The 19669-nt window shown below is 35.2% G+C and overlaps 1 protein-coding gene across 4 annotated transcripts in view; it reads left to right on the top strand.

Annotated features, from left to right (window-relative positions):
• The window catches only part of CDADC1 (cytidine and dCMP deaminase domain containing 1), a 48415-nt gene extending 30153 nt beyond the window's left edge, over positions 1 to 18262 (top strand). For 2 of the 4 annotated variants that reach the window (XM_016143132.2, XM_016143133.2), the window contains 2 exons: positions 2794 to 2854; positions 12708 to 18262. In XM_016143132.2, the coding sequence (XP_015998618.2) occupies positions 2794 to 2854; positions 12708 to 12805 (159 nt within the window). In that variant the 3' untranslated portion in view covers positions 12806 to 18262. Of the gene's footprint in view, positions 1 to 1895; positions 2046 to 2793; positions 2855 to 12707 lie in introns of all 4 variants that reach the window. The other 2 variants (XR_004953323.1, XR_001596702.2) reach the window with 2 other exon arrangements.
• Positions 18263 to 19669: the final 1407 nt, after the last annotated feature.

Genomic DNA, 19669 nt, shown 5'->3' with positions numbered 1-19669 from the left:
TTCCTCAAACAATATATTCTTCCTGTAATCATAATAAAATTACAAAACTCAGGAAATTATCATTGATACATTACTGCTGTTTCATCTACAGATTCCAATCAGTGTTCACAATACATTCCAATAATATCCTGTATAGCAAAAGGATCCTCTCCAGAGTCATGTTACTCCTTAATGATAATTCTGGCATTTAATGTAACGTTTATATACTACAATTTGCAGTGGGTAGAAATGGCATATAATAGAACTGCTTATACATTTCAGCTTTACATTCCTGTTTGAGTCCATGGTGCCTGGAACATATAAAGCACCTAAAAGATATTTATTAAAAAATATATATATATATATGTATATATATACACACACACATATATATACACGCACACACATATATATTACACATATAAAACATTTAAAAATTTAAAAACATAATACCATACTATCTAGTTTCTGTCTGTATATTAAGTATCATAAATATTTACCCTTTTTATTTTTGTCCTGAGCTTCTGTTTTTGTTTTCTTTAAAGTTTATCATGACTTTAAAAAGAAAAGGGGAGACACTGAAAGAAGGGAGAGATGGGAAAGATGCCTCTTTTGTAAAACTAAAACTAAACAAAAGCTACATCCAGCTAGTCCAGGAGAAATCTCCAGTTCTGTGTTTTTCTTTTCTATCTCTTTGTTCCTCCTAAAGAGTGGGAATAAATAGATTTTTCTAATTCTCTTCATAAAGATTACGTGACCTTGCTCTTCAGTACTGTGAGTGATGGGTTAAACGAATTCTGAAATTTCTTGCTTACTGGTGGCTTTTAGTACCTTTTTAATTATAAAGAGAATGAAGAGATCAGAAGAATGTCAGATAGGGCAAGAGAAGTGGAAGGAGCCAGGAAGGCAAAGGCAGTGAAAGCCCGTTGGGCAGAGGTGGGGTGCAGAAACACCTGCCGAGCCAAGACCAGCCCAGGAAGACCGTTGCTCAGGGGCATGTGGTTCTTCTCTGTGCTCCTTCCAGAGAAGACTAGCCGTGCACCCTTTCCTCCCTTCCCTCATCTGGCCTGGCTTACAAGATTATGTAAATGATTTAACCCCCTGGTTAGTTAAACACCTAGTTTTGTAAATATCAGTAACTAACATGAACTAGTATTTGTTCTAAATTTGAATTTTAGTAATGACTACACTTACTTTTAGACTGTCAAAAGTAGTATAAGAGTATCAATAAATTTGATTTTTTAAAAATATTAAAGCAAAATGAAATTAATTTTGTGTGAAAAATGTTTACTTTTCTCTTTGAGGTATTACCATTTACCTTATGATAAGTGGTTCTGTTCTGTGGGATTATTGCAAACTAGTTTATGGCTGGGCAACAGTATTTTCAAGAATAGATTTTATCCGTGTAAACCCACGTCCATGTACTCAGAAACTCTTTTTTTAAAAAAATTTAATTCATGTATATGTTTTTCTATTAGATCATATTAGTTTTTTATTATAAAAACAATATGTGCTCAATGTAGAGAACTATGAAAATAAAAAAGAACCGATATTATCCCACAACTCATAGATACTACTGATAACATGTTATATTATCTGTCTCATTGAAAATTCTCCAGAAATAATTCTTAATAATTACATAACTTTCTAATCTGTAGACATACCTTATTTAACCATTCCCCTGTTGTCGAACATCCAGATTGCTTCTAAGTTTTTACGGTTAGAAATAGTCTTTTTATGGTTATCCTTAAATGTAAATTCAGGATTACTCATTTTTACTTTGCCCGAATTAATAGACTTTAGTGGTTTGACATATTTTAAAACATGCCTTTAAAAACTTTTTTTCATACATAACTTCCCACCCCTTGTAAGTACTCTTTTTCCTGGTGTTAACGCTAACCATCCCATTTATATAGGTGACCAAGCAGTTCTAGATGTCCTCCCTCCCAAAGACTTTTTTGTACACATGGCGAAATGTTTTTCTTGTACCTCATCCCCTCTTCAAGGCCCATGATATTCACTACTTTGTCTAATGAACTAACTGATGCTGTGGAAGAGTCTCTCAGGTACTAAACAGCTTTACTTGTCTTTCTGGAGGTAGTGCCCTAGTGGGGCCTTTTTGGTTAAGCCATTAGTCATTCTGATGGCAGGGCTTTCTAGCCAAGGAAGGAAAGAAGGGCTTAGCTATGAGATGTTGATTATACTTGTTTTTGTTTTTGTTTTATCTGCTGCTCCAGTCTTCGCTGTAATATCTGAGAATCTTCAGACTTCCTTATTTATTTCTGAATGGTTAAGATGGAAAACTATAATCAGAGATATGATATATATGATATAATTATACGACATGAGTATATTAAAAGGCAAGATAATCTTGGTCATATTTTTATTCTTTAGTATCTATGCCTTCTCTAGCTATTGTAAGATCTGTAGGACCTGGAGATAGAGTGTGAGGTGGTAAAAATTCTCTAATATTGGGCACAGGCAGACTCAGAATCTAATTTTATTGCTGCCTTTAGTTAGTGTGTAACCTTGGGCAAGTCACTACAGTTCTCTGTTCTTCTGTTTCCTTACCTGTGTAAAATGAAGGTAAAGAATCTTTAAAGTTCATACCTTCTCTAAAAATATTGATTCTGATCCCAGCAGTCTTATCATTCAGAGTCATTCAAGGTCATTGAGGCTTGGTTGATACAGATATGCTAACTCTTTTCATCTTATACTTTTAAAGTTGTTTTGATATTTGAAAGCAGGGTGCTGAAATGCTATTTATAAAATCTTTCTTAAACATATAAATAAAATATTTGTGCCCTTTTGCAGTGGCAGCTGAATCCGTCAGGAACTTGTGTTCTTGAACAAAATGAGCCTGAAAGCAGAGAGAGTAAGTATTTACAAGGCCTTTATTGAGGTTGCTGAGAAGAAAAGATAAGTTGTGAGTTTTAACGGTCAGGTGTTGGAAATTGTTGTGGTTTTAGATGGAGCATACTCTTTTTGGGAGTTAGGTTTTTTGCCATCAATTTGTTCACAAACATTTATGTATCTGCTATATGCTAGGGATGATGGAAAGTGCTGGCTAATAATCAGTCCTGCAGAATCTGCAGTTTAATACAAATAATTGTGTACAATAGAGTTTATAAATTAAATTTATATAAACAGTAAACAAAAATGTTCTTCAATACCAAAACAAAAGCTTCTTGGGCAGTTTGAAAGGAAAAATGTGTATAATTAATACAGATGAATCAAGGGCTAAATTATGAGGCTATATACATTCTTATTAGAGTAAAGCCACATTTGCTCAGATTGGTCAGAGACTGGAAATGTTCTGATTATTTGCATAATCTAATGACTTAGAGTCATCATAGCTTCTGTAAATGAACTACTAGTCTTAAAAGCTTTATTTGCATATTGACAGATATTTTGAATGTAATTTAATCTTTGGGAGATCTTGCATTTCCTTAGGCACATAAATTTGAACATTAGTTACTAGTGCACAATATTCTTTTTAAATATTAGTTATGTTATCTTTTTGACTGGATTTTAAGTAAATGGAAATTTAGTATAATAAGTAAGTTTTCTTCGTGATAACAGTGATTTGATTACCCTTTAAAAATCAGGAAATATAAAGGTCTTTATTAAAATAATTTCTATGTGAATATCTTGATTTTCTGTGTTCTGAATTAGCTTTCTTTTATTCAATTGTAATTCTTAAATTTGTAATCTGGGAAAAAAATATATGTTTTTTCTCCATCTTTTTAAAAATCTATCAGGAAAAATAGTGAAAGAGAAAAGGACAAATAAAATATATATGGATCTGATTAAAGAATGTATAGTCAATAAGTGTTTGAAGGGGTTAATTAATAATTCCCTGTTAGGGAAAGGACTCAAATAGCGCTAATCATAAAAAGATGAATTAACTTATGTTAAAATTATCTGTTCATCAAAAGATATCATTAAAACAGTACAAAGGCAAGCCATGGAATAGGGAGAGATATTTGCCACTCCTACTGAACAAAGGGCTTGTATCCAGGGTTCGTTGCTCCTAGATCACTAAGGAAAAGGAAGACAAAAACGCTGTAGATTAGAAGTCCCAAGATTGGAGGGAGGGCTTCGTGATTAGGAGAAAACAAGAGAAGGGCATCTGTTTTACTGGAAATGTTTTATTTATTGACCTGGATGATGGTTAAATGTACGTTTACTTTGTAGCAGTTCATTCAACTGTACGTTTATGTTTTGTATGCATTTTCAAACAAGTGTTTTATATCAATAAATAATATTCCTATCTTTTTCAGTGTTATGACAGCTTTGAGATATAATTCATATATCATAAATTTGCTCCTCTAAAGTGTAGAGTTCAGTGTTTTTTATATTTTCAGAGTTGTGCAACCATCACCACAACCTAATTTCAGAACATTTTCATCATCTCAAAAAGAAACCTCTTACCCATTTGTAGTCGCTCCCATTTCCACTGCCCCAACCCCAGACAACCACTAATCTACTTTGTTTTTATGAATTTGTATATTCTGGCTATTTCATATAAATGGAATCGTACAGCAAGTGATTCTTTTCTAATTTTAGATTCAGCTGAGAAACAGACACAGGAATCAAACAGATGAAAATTAAAACACCAACTTATTGCTAGACTGGGACTTGACCTTTGGCTAAATCAGGCTTTATGGTATTTTTCCTAAATTACCTTTCCTATCTACCTCTCCCTACTATTAAGTCTAGTCCTTGAAAGGGGTATTCAAGGGAGAACCTCTCCAGTTCTGAGGGGACTTGTGCTGATTTATCCCCCCGCCTCAGGAACAAAAAGAGAAGGGAGGGAGGCAGGCAGTGTAACTGACTACTCTCAGGTGGTCTTCCTCTCAGTATAATTGGAACTCGAATAACCCATAACAGGTATTCTTTTTAAGGTATCACAGGGCTTGAAGAAAATAAGGGAAATATCCATGTACTCCTATTCCCCTAGGGAAAAAATAGAAGAGGAATAGTTCGTTAGAATCTAAATAGCAACAGCCAGCAAACAGGAAAGCCAGATTACCTTGGAGTCAAATGTCTGTATAAATTGGGATCTTGAGGATAAGCCTGAGATCTGCTGCAAAGTAGAAAAACTAAGCCCGAGGGCCCTTCATTAAGCTTGGGGTCCTCCAAGGATGCCAAAATGCCCCCACTCAGGTTACTTTCTGCAGAAGCAAATGCAATTTCTCTCAGAAGGAAAATGATCCTGACTTAGGCCCACAGGATATAATAAAATATGAACTTGTAATTGAAAGATTACCTAACACAGGTGAATATGCTAGTATGAGTAAGAGTAAACAGAAACAACAAATAGCATATTTAGACTCCCAAGGACTTCATGCTTTGAAATTAGAGAACATAAGATGTTCAGGAAGTAAAAGCTGCTATTGGAAAAAGAGCAACGAACAAGCAATTATGAAAAAATACATTTGTTAAAAAAACCCTGGCTTAGTTAAATCACTGTTTATTGGTGGGCACGCTTTTAATATTTAAAGTGGTACAAGTTGATTTATGAATTATAGAACATTTATCATCCCTGACAGAGATGGCAATGCATGTCACACTGTAAGAATAGACTATTCAATTTATAGTGCTGAAAAATTGTTTTTCTATGTAGAAAAAATGATATTGGATTCTTACGTCACATAATACACAAAAATCAGTTACAAAAAATTAAGGAGTTAAATGGAAAATGTAAATTTTTAAAATATTTTTTAATTAAGGGTTTATTTTTTAGAGCAGTTTTAGATTCACAGAAAAATTGAGGAGAAAGTATAGAGAGGTCCCATGACCCCTGTCCCCACACGTGAGTAGCCTCCCCCATTGTCCACATCTTCCTGGTTGTGGTGCATTTGTTACAATTGAACCAAAATTGACACATTATAATCATCCAGAGTCCACAGTTTACGTTATAGGTTCACTCTTGATATTGAACATCCAGTGGGTTTAGATAAATATATAATGCCATGTATCCATCATTACGGTATCATACAGCATATTCTCACTACCCTAAAAATTCTCTGTGCTCCACTTGTTCATCCCTCCCATCTCTCCAGCTCCTGGAAAACACTGATTTTTTTTTTTTTAAACTATGGTTTTGCCTTTTCCAGAGTGTTATATAGTTGTAATCATATAGTAGTCACCTTTTCAGACTGGCTACTTTCACTTAGTAATGTGCATTTAGGGTTCCTATCTGTCTTTTCATGGTTTGATAGCTCATTTCTTTTTGTGCTGAATGAGATTCCATTGTCTGGATGTACCAGTTTATTTCTCCATTCACCTAGTGAAGGACCTCTTGGTTGTTTCCAAGTTATGCAAATTATGAGTGAAGCCGCTTTAAACATCTGTGTGCATTATTTTTTCTTTTTGATGTGGACATGTTTTCACCTCTTTTGGGTAAATACTGAAGAGCATGATTGCTGGATCACATGGCAAAAGTATATTTAGTTTTGTAAGGAACTGCCAAACTGTCTTCCAAAGCAGCCGTACCCTTTTGCATTTCCACCAGCAAAGAATGAGTTTCTGTTGCTCTTCATCCTCTGCAGCATTTGGTGTATAGATTTTGGTCATTCTGGTGTGTCGTGGTGTCTTGTTTTCATTTGCTTTTCCCTGATGACATATAATGTGGTACATCCTTTCATAGGCTTATTTGCCACCTGTATACATCTTCTTTAAATATTGACTTTTGTGTATTAAACTTGTATCCTGCGACCTTGATGTAATCACTTATTACTCTTAGAAGGCTTTTTCGTTGATTCTTTTGGATTTTCTACATAGATGATCATATCTGTGAACAAAGATAGTTTTATTTCCCTTTCTTCTCTTACTGTATTAACTAGGACTTCTAGTATGATGTTGAGAAGGAGTGGCGAAGGGGACATCCTGGCCTTGTATCTCCTCATAGTGGGAAAGCTTTAAGTTTCACACTATTAAGTATGATGTTAGCTGTAGGTTTTTTCTAGATGTTCTTTATCAAGCTGAGGGAGTTTCCCTATTCTTAGTTTACTGAGAGTTTTTATCATGAATGTTTGGTGTTGGATTTTGCCAAAAGCTTTTTCCTCATCATTTGATATGAGCATGTTGACACGATAGCTTACATTAATTGATATTTGAATGTTGAACCAGCCTTGCATACCTGCGATAAATCCCACCTGATTGTGGTATATAATTCTTTTTAGACATGGATGGATTTTGTTTTGCTGATTTTTCATTGAGGATTTTTGCATCTGTGTTCATGAGAGATACCTGTCTGTAGTTTTTGTTTTCTTGTAATATCTGTTTCTAGTTTTTGTATTAGGGTAATACTGGCCTTATACAATATTCTATCTGCTTATATCTTCTGAAAGAGATTGTAAAAAAATGGTATTATTTCTTCCTTAAATGTTTGGTAGAATTTACCAGTGAACCCATCTGCCCCTAATACTTTCTGTTTTGAAAGGTTGTTAATTATTTATTCAATTTCCTTAATAGATATAGATCTATTTAGATTGTCTGTTTCTTGACGTGTGAGTTTTGGCAAATTGTGCCTTTCAGGGGATTGGTTCATTTCATCTAGGTTATCAAATTTATGGGCATAAAATTGTTCATAGTATGCCTTCATTTTCCTTTTAATGTGCATGGGATCTGTAGTGATGTCCTCTCCTTCATTTCTGATGTTAGTAATTTGTGTCCCCTCTCTTTTTCTTAGTTAACCCGGCTATAGATTTGTCAATTTTGTTGATCTTTTCAAAGACTCAGCTTTTGGTTTTATTGATTTTCTTTATTTCCTGTTTTCAATTTCATTGATTTCTGTTTTAATGCTTATCATTTCTTTTCTTTTGCTTACTTTAGACTTAATTTGTTCTTTTTCTAATTTTCTAAGATAGAAACTTAGATTATCGATTTTAGATCATTATTCTCTTCTAATATATTCATTCAATGCTATAAGTTTTCCTCTAAGTGTTGTTTTCACTGCATTCTACAAATCTTGATAAGATGTGTTTTCATTTCTCTTCAGTTTTAAGCTATTTTAAAATTTCTCTTGAGATTTCTTCTTTGACTCCCGTTTTATATAGAAGTGTGTTGTTTAGTCTCCATGTATCTCCAGTTATCTTTCTGTTATTGATTTCTAGTTTAATTCTATTGTGATCTAAGAGCAGACATTGTATGATTGTATTCTTTTAAATTTGCAAAGGTGTGTTTTATGGCCCAGAATGTGGTCTATATGGTGAGTATTCCATGCGAGGTTGGGAGGAATGTGTATCTGCTGTCATTGGATCAAATTGTTGTTGATATTGATTATATTCAGCTGCTTGATGGTGTTGGTGAGTTCAACTATTGTCCTACTGATTTCTGCCTACTGAATCTATCTTTTTTCTGATGGAAGAATATTGAGGTCTCCAACTGTGATAGTGGAGTCTTCTATTTCTCTTTGCAGTTCTATTAGGCTTATGTAGTTTAATGCTCTGTTTTTAGGTGGATATACATTAAGGATTATTATGTCTTCTTGGAGAAGTGACCCCTTTATCATTAAGTAATGCCTTTCTTCACTCCTGACAACTTCTTGCTTTGAAGTCTGAAATTAATATAGCTACTCCTGCTTTCTTTTGATTAGTGTTACCATGGTATATTTTTCTTCATCCATTTACTTTTAATTTATATGTCTTTATATTTACCATGGGTTTCTTGTAGACGATATGTAGTTGAGTCTTGTGTGTGTGTGTGTGTGTGTTTTTATCAGCTCTAACAATCTCTGTCTTATAATTAGTGCATTTAGAGCATTGATGATCAAAGTGATTAATGATATGGTTGGATTAATATCTATCATTTTCATTACTGTTTTCTTTTCGTCGCCCTTGTTCTTTGGTCCCGTTTTTATCTTCCACTTCATTCTGCCTTTTGTGGTTTTAATTGAACGTTTTATATGAATCTATTTTCCCTCCTTTCTTAGTGTATTGGTGTACTTCCTTTTTTAGAAAATTTATTTACGTATTTCCCTTTTAAAAAACTTTTTTTAAGTAAAAAAAATAGTTTGCAATATACATTTATAGCCTATCCAAGTCAACTTTCAAATAGTACTATATCACTTTAAGGGTAGTATGAGTACCTTAAAGTAACAAAATAATCCTAATTTCTCCCTCCCATCTTTTGTATCATTGTTGTCATTTATTTCCCTTATATACGTGCATACATAAACATATTAGTATGTTCATAAAATATATACCTAGGCATACATAATCAAATACATCGTTGGTTTTATTATTTTGAACTGTTAACTGTTAGATTAATTAAGAATAAGAAAAATAACATTTTTATTTTACCTTCATTTATTCTTTCTTCAGTGTTCTTCCTTATTTTATGTAGATCCAAGTTTCTGACCAATGTTACTTTCCTTCTCTCTGAAGAACTTTTAACATTTCTTGCAAAGCAGGTCTGTTGGCAATAAATTTCCTCAATTTTTGTTTGTCTGAGAAAGTCTTTATCTCTCCTTCACTTTTGAAAGAATTTCTGAGGGTATAGAATTCTAGGTTGGTGGGTTTTTCTCTCAACACTTTAAATTTCACTCCACTCTTTCTTGCACAGTTTCTAGGAAGTCAGATGTAATTACTATTTTTGTTCCTCTATAAATAATGTATTTTTTTTTTTCCTGCAGCTGCTTTCAGGATTTTTTCCTCTTTGATTTTCTGTAGTTTGAAAATGACATACCTAGGAGTAGTTTTGGGGCACTTAATTCTACTTGCTGTTTTTGAGTTTCCTACGTCTGTAGTTTGGTGTCTGATTTTAATTTGGGGACATTTTCAGTCATTATTATTTCAAATGTTTCTTCTGTTTCTGTCTCTGTTTCTTCTTCTGGTATTCTCATTATGCGTATGTTACACCATAGATAGTCGTCCCATAGTCATTGGATATTCTGTTGGTTTTTGTAGTCTCTGTTCTCTTTGCTTTTCAGTTTCAAGGATTCTATTGAAATATCCTCCAGCTCAGAGATTCTTTCCTCAGCAGTGTTCAGTCTACTAATAAGACCATTAAAGGCATTTTCTTCACTATGATATGGTGTTTTTTATCTCTAGCATTTCTTTTCGGTTCTTAGGATTTTCATATTTCTGCTTACATCGTCCATCTGTTCCGCCATGCTGTCTACTTTGTCCATTAGAGCCCTTAACATCTTAATTATAGTTGTTTTAAATTTCCAGTCTGATAATTCCAGCTTCCCTGCCATGTCTGGTTCTGATGCTTGCTCTGTCTCTTCAAATTGTGTTTTTTGCCTTTTAGTATGCCTTGTAATTTTTTCTTGATACCCAGACATGATGCACTAGGTAAAAGGAACTGCAGTAAATTGGTCTTTAGTAATATGTTGGTGAACTATAGGAGGAGAGTAAGCATTTTAGGTCTTTTGATTAGGTCTCAGTTTTGTAGTGAGCCTGTAGTGAGCTTCACAAGTGTTTCTCAGTTTCTTCAAGCCCCTTAGGTGGGACAGAATGACTAGAGTGGGCTGGAGTTGAGTCTTTCCTTTTCCCTAGTAAGTTAGGCTCTGATAATACCCCAGCAGGTTAGGCTCTGGTTAAATGGTTTCTCCTCGAGGGCAGGGCTTGTTGGGAAGAACAAAGTTCTCTGATATATTTTAGAATGGTTCCTTTTCTCCGCCCTGCCAGAAACGTGAGAGGATTTTTTTCCAATATTTACTGTGAAACCCTGGGTAAAATTCCTGGAGGTAAATATTACAATACTGTGGGGACCTCTTGTGGGGATCTAAGAAGAGATGTTGATTTCTCAGTCTGTTCAGCTTTTTACTTGTTAGGACTGTGTGTCAACTCCCAAGTTTTTTTGCAAGTTCAAACAGAAACCAGAAGTCCAGTGATCTTTCTTTCTTTCTTTCTTTCTTTCTTTCTTTCTTTCTTTCTTTCTTTCTTTCTTTTTTTTTAGTTTTAGAAGAAAATATTGACAGTCTTTATGACCTGGAGTAGAAAGGCTACCTTATTCCACACACAAATAATATTGACCATAAAAGAAAACATTAAAAAATTAGAATTACATTTAAGGACTTTTCTTCTCCGAAACACAATATAAAGTAAAAAGACCAGCCATACACTGGAAGAATATATTTTCCACACACCACAATGAATTGGTTTTCAGAACATGTAAAGAACAGGTTGAAAAGGAAAAAAACTTTAATAGAGAAATACGTAAAAGATAATTTTCGGTATTTCACAACAGAAGAAACACTAATATCTAATAAACATGTGAAAAAATGCTCAAAATCATCAGTAGTCAGGGAAATGCAAATTAAGATCACATCGAAGCAATGTTTTATACCCCTTAGAGTCAGTACCAAGTGCTGATTGAGGATGTAGGTCATTAGGAATTTTTATATATTGCTGGTTGGACTGAAAATGTATACATCCATCTTGGAAAACAATTTAATATTGTCTTTGTAAAGGTGAACATGCATATATTCCATGACTTAGCAATTTGACTTCTAAGTATATGCCCTAGAAAAATTCTTACATGTTGTATAAAAGACAGAGAGACAAATAATTTATTATAACTCTGTTCTTAAAAACCAGAAATAACACAAACATCTCTGGCGTTAGATAAAAATATTAAAGTATATTCCCATAGTGGAATATTATATAGCAGTGAACATAAATGAACTTCATCTACATTCTTAACTATGGATGGGTGTTAGAAATAGAATGTTGAATGAAAATATCAAGTTGCAGAAGAATAAATACATTATGATACAATTTCTATATAAAGTTTAAAAGGAAGCCAAATATATTGCTCAGTATATGTGGTAAAATTATTTTTAAGAAGCAATGGGATGATAAACACAGGATTGAAGATAGAGGTTACCTCTGGATGAGATCGTACAGGGAGCATACAGGAAGTAGAAATGTTCTAGTTTTGGGGTTAGGTAATAGGTTCTCATTTTGTTATTAAGCTTTAAAACTCCCATATGTATTGTATACTTTTGTATGTTTCAAATATTTCATAATAAGACAAGAGAGACAGTAGGCTTTTCAGATCTACCTCCGGAAGGCAAGACTGTGCCCTGATCTAGGTGTCCTTATGACTAGGAAGACAGAATAAAGCAGAAAATACAGACTTGATGGGTAGTCAGATCCCTGAAAAGATGAGAAGCAGAGGGGCAAGAGGAAACTTTTGGAGGTGATGGTTATGTTCATCATCTTGACTGTGGTGATGGTTCTTAGATGTATACGAATGTCAAAACTCATCAAACTGTGCACTTTAAACACATACAATTTATTGTACCAATAAAGCTATTAAAATCAAAAGACGAGAAGAGGTTGAAGTCAAGTTCTTCTCTGACCTGAACAATGAGCTAAGTCTGTCTTGCTCCCAAGGGAGAAGTGCGGGACAGTGGAGCATTCCCCAGGCTCTCCCTGCCCCACAGTTTCCTCCTCTCCTGGGGGGATTAAGAGGTGCCTTTTTTCTTCCAGCATAATAAAAATAAACTTATTTCCAAAAAAATGTTTGATGAATTGTTGGCTTTACACCGTTGAGTGAACCTAATTCTTTAGGGGTCAGGTACTGTATTACTTGAGTGAGTTATCTAGAATTTGTTCTTCAACAAGTTGAGAATTTTAAGATAAAATAAAATGAATATTCCTGTATAACATAAGCCTTATTTTGATCTTACAACATATATGACTTTAACAAATACCCATATATTTGAAGTGAAGATTTCCTGACGTTAAGTTATCCTTGAACGCTAGATGGTGTGGTGAGACCCATCCTTCCGAATGAAGAACAACACCAAAACAAGAAGCTGTGTCTTGGGAACCACGAAGAAGTCCTGTCTAAATCGGAGTGAAGGCCTCAAGAATTTTTATTGCACTTTTAAAAGTCAGCCTTGTTAACACAAAAAATAAGATGGATTTTGTGAATAGTTGGAAAAAAAGATTTTAAGAAAGCTTATTTATTACTAGCATATGAATGATGTTAATGAGAATATTTTTATTTGAGGTTTATTTGTGTGTTTTCCAGAAAATGATGCTGGTTCTTTTATTACACTAAATGAGGTAGCGGTAATTGAAAGACACTAGTTTAATTGCCCATAGGGAATGATTTTTTCATGTCTTAGCTTTATATGAGCCAGTTTGAAAGGGGTTGGTTCATTGGAGGTCACACTTTAGCAGAGAATCACACACCTTTTAAGATATATTAATTCCTTTGGATTACGATGGTAACAATTAGTAAACTACTTCAGGGAAATAAATGACAACTTGGCCATTTTTAAGAGTCAGTGTATGAATCACCAAAAGTTCACATTTATACTCAAAGCTTTCTAATAACCAGAATTTATGTAACTAAGACTGAATCATAAAAACAAAGTTGGTGGACTTGAGCTTCATTATTAAAAGTATATTTTTAAAAATGTTATTAAATCTTCCAATAAGTAGAAATTACAGCAATTCATAGGCTATTACATCACTGATTTGGAGTAGCAATAGTAAAATATTATTTTGAGACGGTATTAATTCTATAGCACTGACTCTCAAAATCACTATGAACCTTAAATTTGGTTTTGATCTTAACAGAGAAGAAATATTTAGTTTGCAATATTAAAACTAGCTTTTCAGAATTCCATTAATAGATGCTGCCCATTTTTCCCTTCATTTAAGTTGCAGAAGAATAAATACATTATGATACAATTTCTATATAAAGTTTAAAAGGAAGCCAAATATATTGCTTAGTATATGTGGTAAAATTATATCTCATGGTTTTGAATGCAAGGCCTTTTAACAACATTTGCAAACCTTAAGAATACTGAGTCTTGAAAGTAAACATTATGATCAGTTCAGTTTCATTCCAAACAGTTCTTTGGGAGTCATCTCATTTTTTTTTTTTTTTTCTTGAGGAACTTTCAGAAGATTAGTCCAAAGATGGAGGTTCCTGTTTTATGCTTTCTTAGAGTTGGGCAGGGAGTTGCAGTGGCCCGTGGCCCTCAGGCCTGGGGCGGGACGTTCTGCGGAATGACTGTGGAGAGGTAGGTTGGCCTCTGCTGTCGTCCTGTCCTTTCCATAATATCACGTGGTTTCACGAGGCCTTTTACCAGTTTCTCAGAAATGCACAGGACAATCTAAGTGTTGACCAGACGCCCCTGCTTCTACAGCAGGCTGCTAAGGTCCACTGGGAATTCAAAGTCATCATACCAGGCAGTTAAGAACTGCCATAAACATTTTAACACAGGACTAGGGAGTGGGACAGAGAGGGAAGAGACGAGAGGTGCCCGTAGAGATACCCAGTGCTTAAGCTCTTCTTTAATATTTAGCAACATGAAAACACTGAGATTTGCTTATATCTATCTCTCCAGTTGCTTTTGCATGTTAATCATATGTGCTTAAGTTTTTCTTAGATTTACTGGTTTTTACTAATATGTCGACTACATCAAATATTTTCTAAATCAATTAGTAGATATTTTGCAAGACCCAAAGTCCTGGAATACTGTCAGGTTTATAGATAATATGTGCTGGAATATCAGTAGGGAGAAACATACAAATGGGAAAAGCTATGATTAGGAAATAAAAAATTGGTACTTCTATAGCACTATTAAAATGGTCATAATAATGCCATTTTCCTCTGCGCAACTGGTCAGATTTCACCATTTATTAAGAGTTTATAGTATCAGAAAGAAAGCTCTATGAGGGTGGGGATATATATACATAGATATATAGAGTTTTTGTTTTTGTTATTTTTTTTTTTTACCTGCTGAACCCAGTGCCTGCAACAATGCCTGGCACATAACAGGCATTCAGTAAATATTTGCTGACAAATCTAATGACCACTGGACACTGGCTAGACCCTGGATCTGAGATGTATAAGAAATGCTCCCTGACCTCAAGAAGCTCACAGTCTAGTGAAAGATACAAGCATGTAATCAAGTGATAGAGAACGATTCTCAGAGTGGGGTCTCTGCGCCAGCGGCATCGCATCACCTGGGGACTTCTTAGGGCCCAATCAGACCTGCTGAATCAGACGCTGTGGTTGGGGCCTGGCTGTCTTGTGTTTCACAGGCCCTCCAGGTGATTCTCCTGGCCTAAGGTTGAGAACCACCCCGTGGATGTAACTATAGGAGCAGTGGTGGCACAAAAGAGGACAAGCGCACACTCCAAGGAGTCATGGAGAAAGGGCCTCGCAGAAGTGGGGGCGTTTATGCGGGGTCCTGAAGGGGCCCGGGAGGCTGCAGGCTCACAGTGGGGATGAGAGGGACTTCCGAGGGAAAGCGATGGAGGCAGGTGGTCGCGCTGGGAAGCAGGAAAGGGCAGTGACTGGGAGTGTGCACAGAGGTTGCTGAGCTGCCCCGGGAGCCCCCAGGATAGCAGTATTGACTAAGATCTAGTAATTAATTATCCCTTAACCTGAGAAATCAGAACTGGCACTTAAACGATAACACATCTTCCTTTCAAAGCTTGGGAGAATAATAGTAAATGCATAATTTGTAAAGAATAGCTCTGCATTGTTTACTGCCAAGTGAAAATAGAATATACAGACGTGCAGTGGGATGAGCGTGGGCCTGGTGCAAGCCACACCTGCCGCGTCGCGTACACACAGGTTTGTGTGTGTGGTTTCATTGTGGTACTGCTGAAGCTTTTATTTTATCCAGCTTTTCTGTGAGTTCTCCCTCAGTTAGTTTGCAAACATACCCGTCTCATGAATCTTCCTCATTTTATGCATGAGCAGTTCTGTTTTGGAATCTGCTTCTGATACACTTTAGAGCAAGTAGCATTAAACACCAATTTTGTTAATAGTTACCACTTGGCATTTACCTGAGACCATTAATTACTCTTTGGGGTTGAGCATAAGTTTAGCACCTTTATTTCGTGTGTAACATTCCTGAAGCCTTTTTATTTTTATTTTTATTTTTTTGCCATTTTAAATTATATTTTAGACATATAAAAGTATAAACATATAGTTATAACAAACACTCATATGCCCGATGTAAAGAATTAATGTATAACTTGTAGTCTTCATTATAGGTGATTTAGTCCTCTTTTGGGATTTAGATGAGAGCTTTATTTTGCATCTTTTCTACTTTTGCTTTTGAGGGCACATCCTGGATTCCTGGGAGAAGGTCCTTGGTCACTGCAGGGCTATAGTGTTTTAGAAGCCAGCCAAAGAGCCCCTCAGGACCGATACCGAGCACTGAGGGCACCTCTTTCTGAGAGACTTCGTAGGCAGTCTGTTTTATTACAGTTTGTCTTACCTGTTTCTTCATTCTTCTTGGGCTGGGATAGTGTTCCTGAAAGGAAAAGACAGTCTGCTGCTGTAGTCTGTGTAGCCCGCTTCTGGCCCCCAGGGCCAGTTTTTGAGGGCCTTCTAACTTCTTGGTAAGCTGAGCAGACTGGTCTCCTACCAGTTGTACAACATAGTGAAGGAAGCTTCTTAACCGGGTAGAGGAGGACCTCAGCCACCCAGGAAGCAGGTGTTGAGTTGTGGCTCAGCCCCTGTGTAACCTACTGACTCTGAAACTTAGGCCTCTGTTGTTTCCAGCCAACACTTAAATGTCTGGGACCATTGATCCGGCTCCTGAGATGCCAAACTCTGTGCTAGGCTTTCAGCTCAAAATGGAAACAGAGTAATTTGTTTTGGACACTTTTTTAACTAGAGGAAACTGAATTTTCACTGTTAAATTTCATAAATTGATTTATGGGAAGTTTAAAAAATGTGTCCAGTAGCAGAGTGAAAAAAGTTTTTTTATATTCTAGAGTTGACAGTTTACCTTTACCTCCTAACTCAAGTATAAAGCTATGAGTCATTGAGAATTCTACCTGAGTGATACACCTGGAAATCCTTTATTGATATTCTAGAGCAGTCGTATTGCCTTTGCTAGAATTTTGTCTTTTTTTTTTTTTTATAACACAAGAAAATCAACATAGATGAGGGGTTCTCAAATGTTGGCACTATTGACATTTGGGGCCAGATGATCCTTTGCCGTGGGGGTTGTGGGGAGGGCTGCCTGTGCATCTCCGGTCTCCACCCACTAGATGCCAGTAGCAGCTCCCCACCCAGCTTGACAACCAAAAATGTTCCCTAAGGGGCAAAGTCACCCTGAGCTCAAAGCCACTGATACAAACCATCCAGCGAGTATAAGTGTGTATTTTACTACACGGGCCAATACTGTATCAGACCTAAGGGCCATTTCATCTAGTATAACAATGACAACTAAGGTGTTTTTTATAGTCAGGTACCAAATTTTGAGGATGACAAATTCCACTGCATCATCTTCAGATGTCTTAAAGAAATTAGGTTTATGGCGGATGAGTCAAAAGCAATTTGCAATTCCTCACTTCTCCTATTTTGATTTAGAGGGATAAAAGTTATAACCGACAGCTTTTGCTTAGTTTGTTTGTTTTTCAGGTTACTGATACATATGAATCAGTCAGACCATTTTGTATCATCTTCGACATGCAATAAAATTGTCTACCTGTTTCCAAAGGATAATGGAAGATCTACAGAGTTGCTGCGCCTATCTGGGCTATACATAAATCAATCAAAAGTTCATTTGTGGGGTGGGGTTTGGTGACAGCTAAATGTTATATAGAACTAACCTGACTTGCCGCCCTCTAGAGCAGAGTAGTGGATCTATTATATCTGTATCCCAGTATAGGAAATGGAAATACCTGCCACATCACCTTAAGTGGCCTACATGGCTCATTTTGCAAGGAGAAAGCACAGTGTTCAGCATGATCAAATTTCGTCTTATCAGTTAAGCAGGCCTGTAATTTCTTATATCAGCATTTGACATGTATCTTAAAGTGATTGATATTTTTAGTGCAGTTACTGTTAAGTATTAAAAATCCAGTGAATCTATTTAATATTGTACAGAATTTTTCTGTTGTTTAGGCTGATTTATTAAATGTCCTGCCTCCAAGTTAAAAAAAAAAAAAAACCCTTTATCATTATCAGTTAAAAAAGAGGTCCATTTTAAATGGAACACCCTATGCATACTTTAATTTAGAAGCTGGTCCATGAAGATGTATTTACTGTGTTCAGTGAACAGCATTTAAGTAGACTCAGATTTCAAGGGGTCTTAGATCTCTTCTGTTTAGCATACTTCTTTTACAAACCTGGAAACGCCAGAGTCTGAAAGGTGAAATGACTTCTTAAATACTAGTTTGGCATGTGTCAAGGGCCTAATCAAGTATTATCAGCATTTTTTCTTTCCATTTTCAGTTTTGTTTTTAATGTAAGTGTACATTTGTTCTATACATGTTGATATATTGGCTGATTGTAACATGTGCAATAGTAATAAATTCAAGGACCTTCATTATTGTACATTTAGTCATTTTTAGTAAAAGTATACCTACACATTTTAAATAGTCAAATAGCTCTATAAACCTTACTTTGAAACAGTATTTTCCCTCTATCCTACATATCGCCCCTACCCAGAGGCAGCCAGGTTCAACTATTCTAGCTGAATATATATATATATATATATATATATATATATATATATAAAATTTATCTCCAAACCTCCAAATGACGTGCCTGTGTTTTCCCTTAATAGTTTTTCAGTTTTAGGTATTGTCTTTTGAATTTCCATTATGGAAGAGGTTTCTTTTCACCTCACTCTCCTCTCCACACACTTCCATCTTTCCATCCTCTTGATATTGTTATTTTGGCTGCATCAATATTCACTGTTATGATACCAATGTACATGCTAGTCACAGCTTTGTTATGTTATGCACTGTGTACTTTGTTATGTACTTTGTTATGTTATGTACTACGATTACTTTTCCTTTCCTTATTGAACTTATTTTCCTGAATTTAAATATATATATATATATATATATATATATATATATATATATATATATATATTTTATTGCTAATCTGTAGCCAAACTCTTCTCTCAGTTGGGTAACCTTCTCTCAGAGCATTCAAGCCCATTAGGTATCCTAAAAAATTCTTCTTGAAGCAATTCTTCTTGAAGAGCTTCTGGCTGCATCTAGTCTAGACTGATTTTTCACTACCCTTGCTGCACAGATGTCTTCTAGGGCTCTTCCTTCACAGCTCTCCCAGGGATCTTCTGTTTTCTGGGAACTATTTTTTTTTCTTTCTCATTTTGGTGGGGCATATCTTTCAGAAGATTCCTGAGAAAGGGTACATGGTGGTAGGATGACTGTCAGGCATGATTATTATTGGGAAACTGTTCTGATACTGTTCTGTAAATGTCATTATTCTCTACTGAGATTTAATTGATAATTTGGGTATAGAATTGTAGATTGGGAATAATTTTTACTTAGAATTTTGAGGGCATTGGTATGATCTGTGTTATGTTACTAGGATGAGTTTCAAGGTATGGGCTGAAACCCCAAGTAGACTAGAGTTACTCAGCACAGATAATCTAGAATGATGTAGCATTGTGCACAGCAATAATCTCCAGAGACCTCACAGTTACAGGAATATCATCTGAAATGTTGCCACTGAGTCTTCTGTTCTCTTTGTCTTGTAAGTTTATGTATAAAACAAAACAAAAACCCTCCACTTTAATTTTAATGATTTTTGTGGAGAACACAGAAGTAAATTGATATGTTCACTTCATTTTTTTTTCTTTTTTTTTGTATTTTCTGTCATGTTTTGGCTTCAAGCATCAAGTTCCTTTGCTGTAGTCATTTTAAACATTTTTATTAATATGTTTAGTACAAATAGCCACCCCATAATGTCATTATGC

The sequence above is a fragment of the Rousettus aegyptiacus genome, unplaced genomic scaffold (assembly GCF_014176215.1).
Source record: "Rousettus aegyptiacus isolate mRouAeg1 unplaced genomic scaffold, mRouAeg1.p scaffold_m13_p_11, whole genome shotgun sequence".
In the NCBI taxonomy this organism is placed as follows: domain Eukaryota; kingdom Metazoa; phylum Chordata; class Mammalia; order Chiroptera; family Pteropodidae; genus Rousettus; species Rousettus aegyptiacus.
The sequence above is the reverse complement of the archived record's forward strand: the minus strand, read 5'-3'. Positions and strand labels throughout refer to the sequence as shown.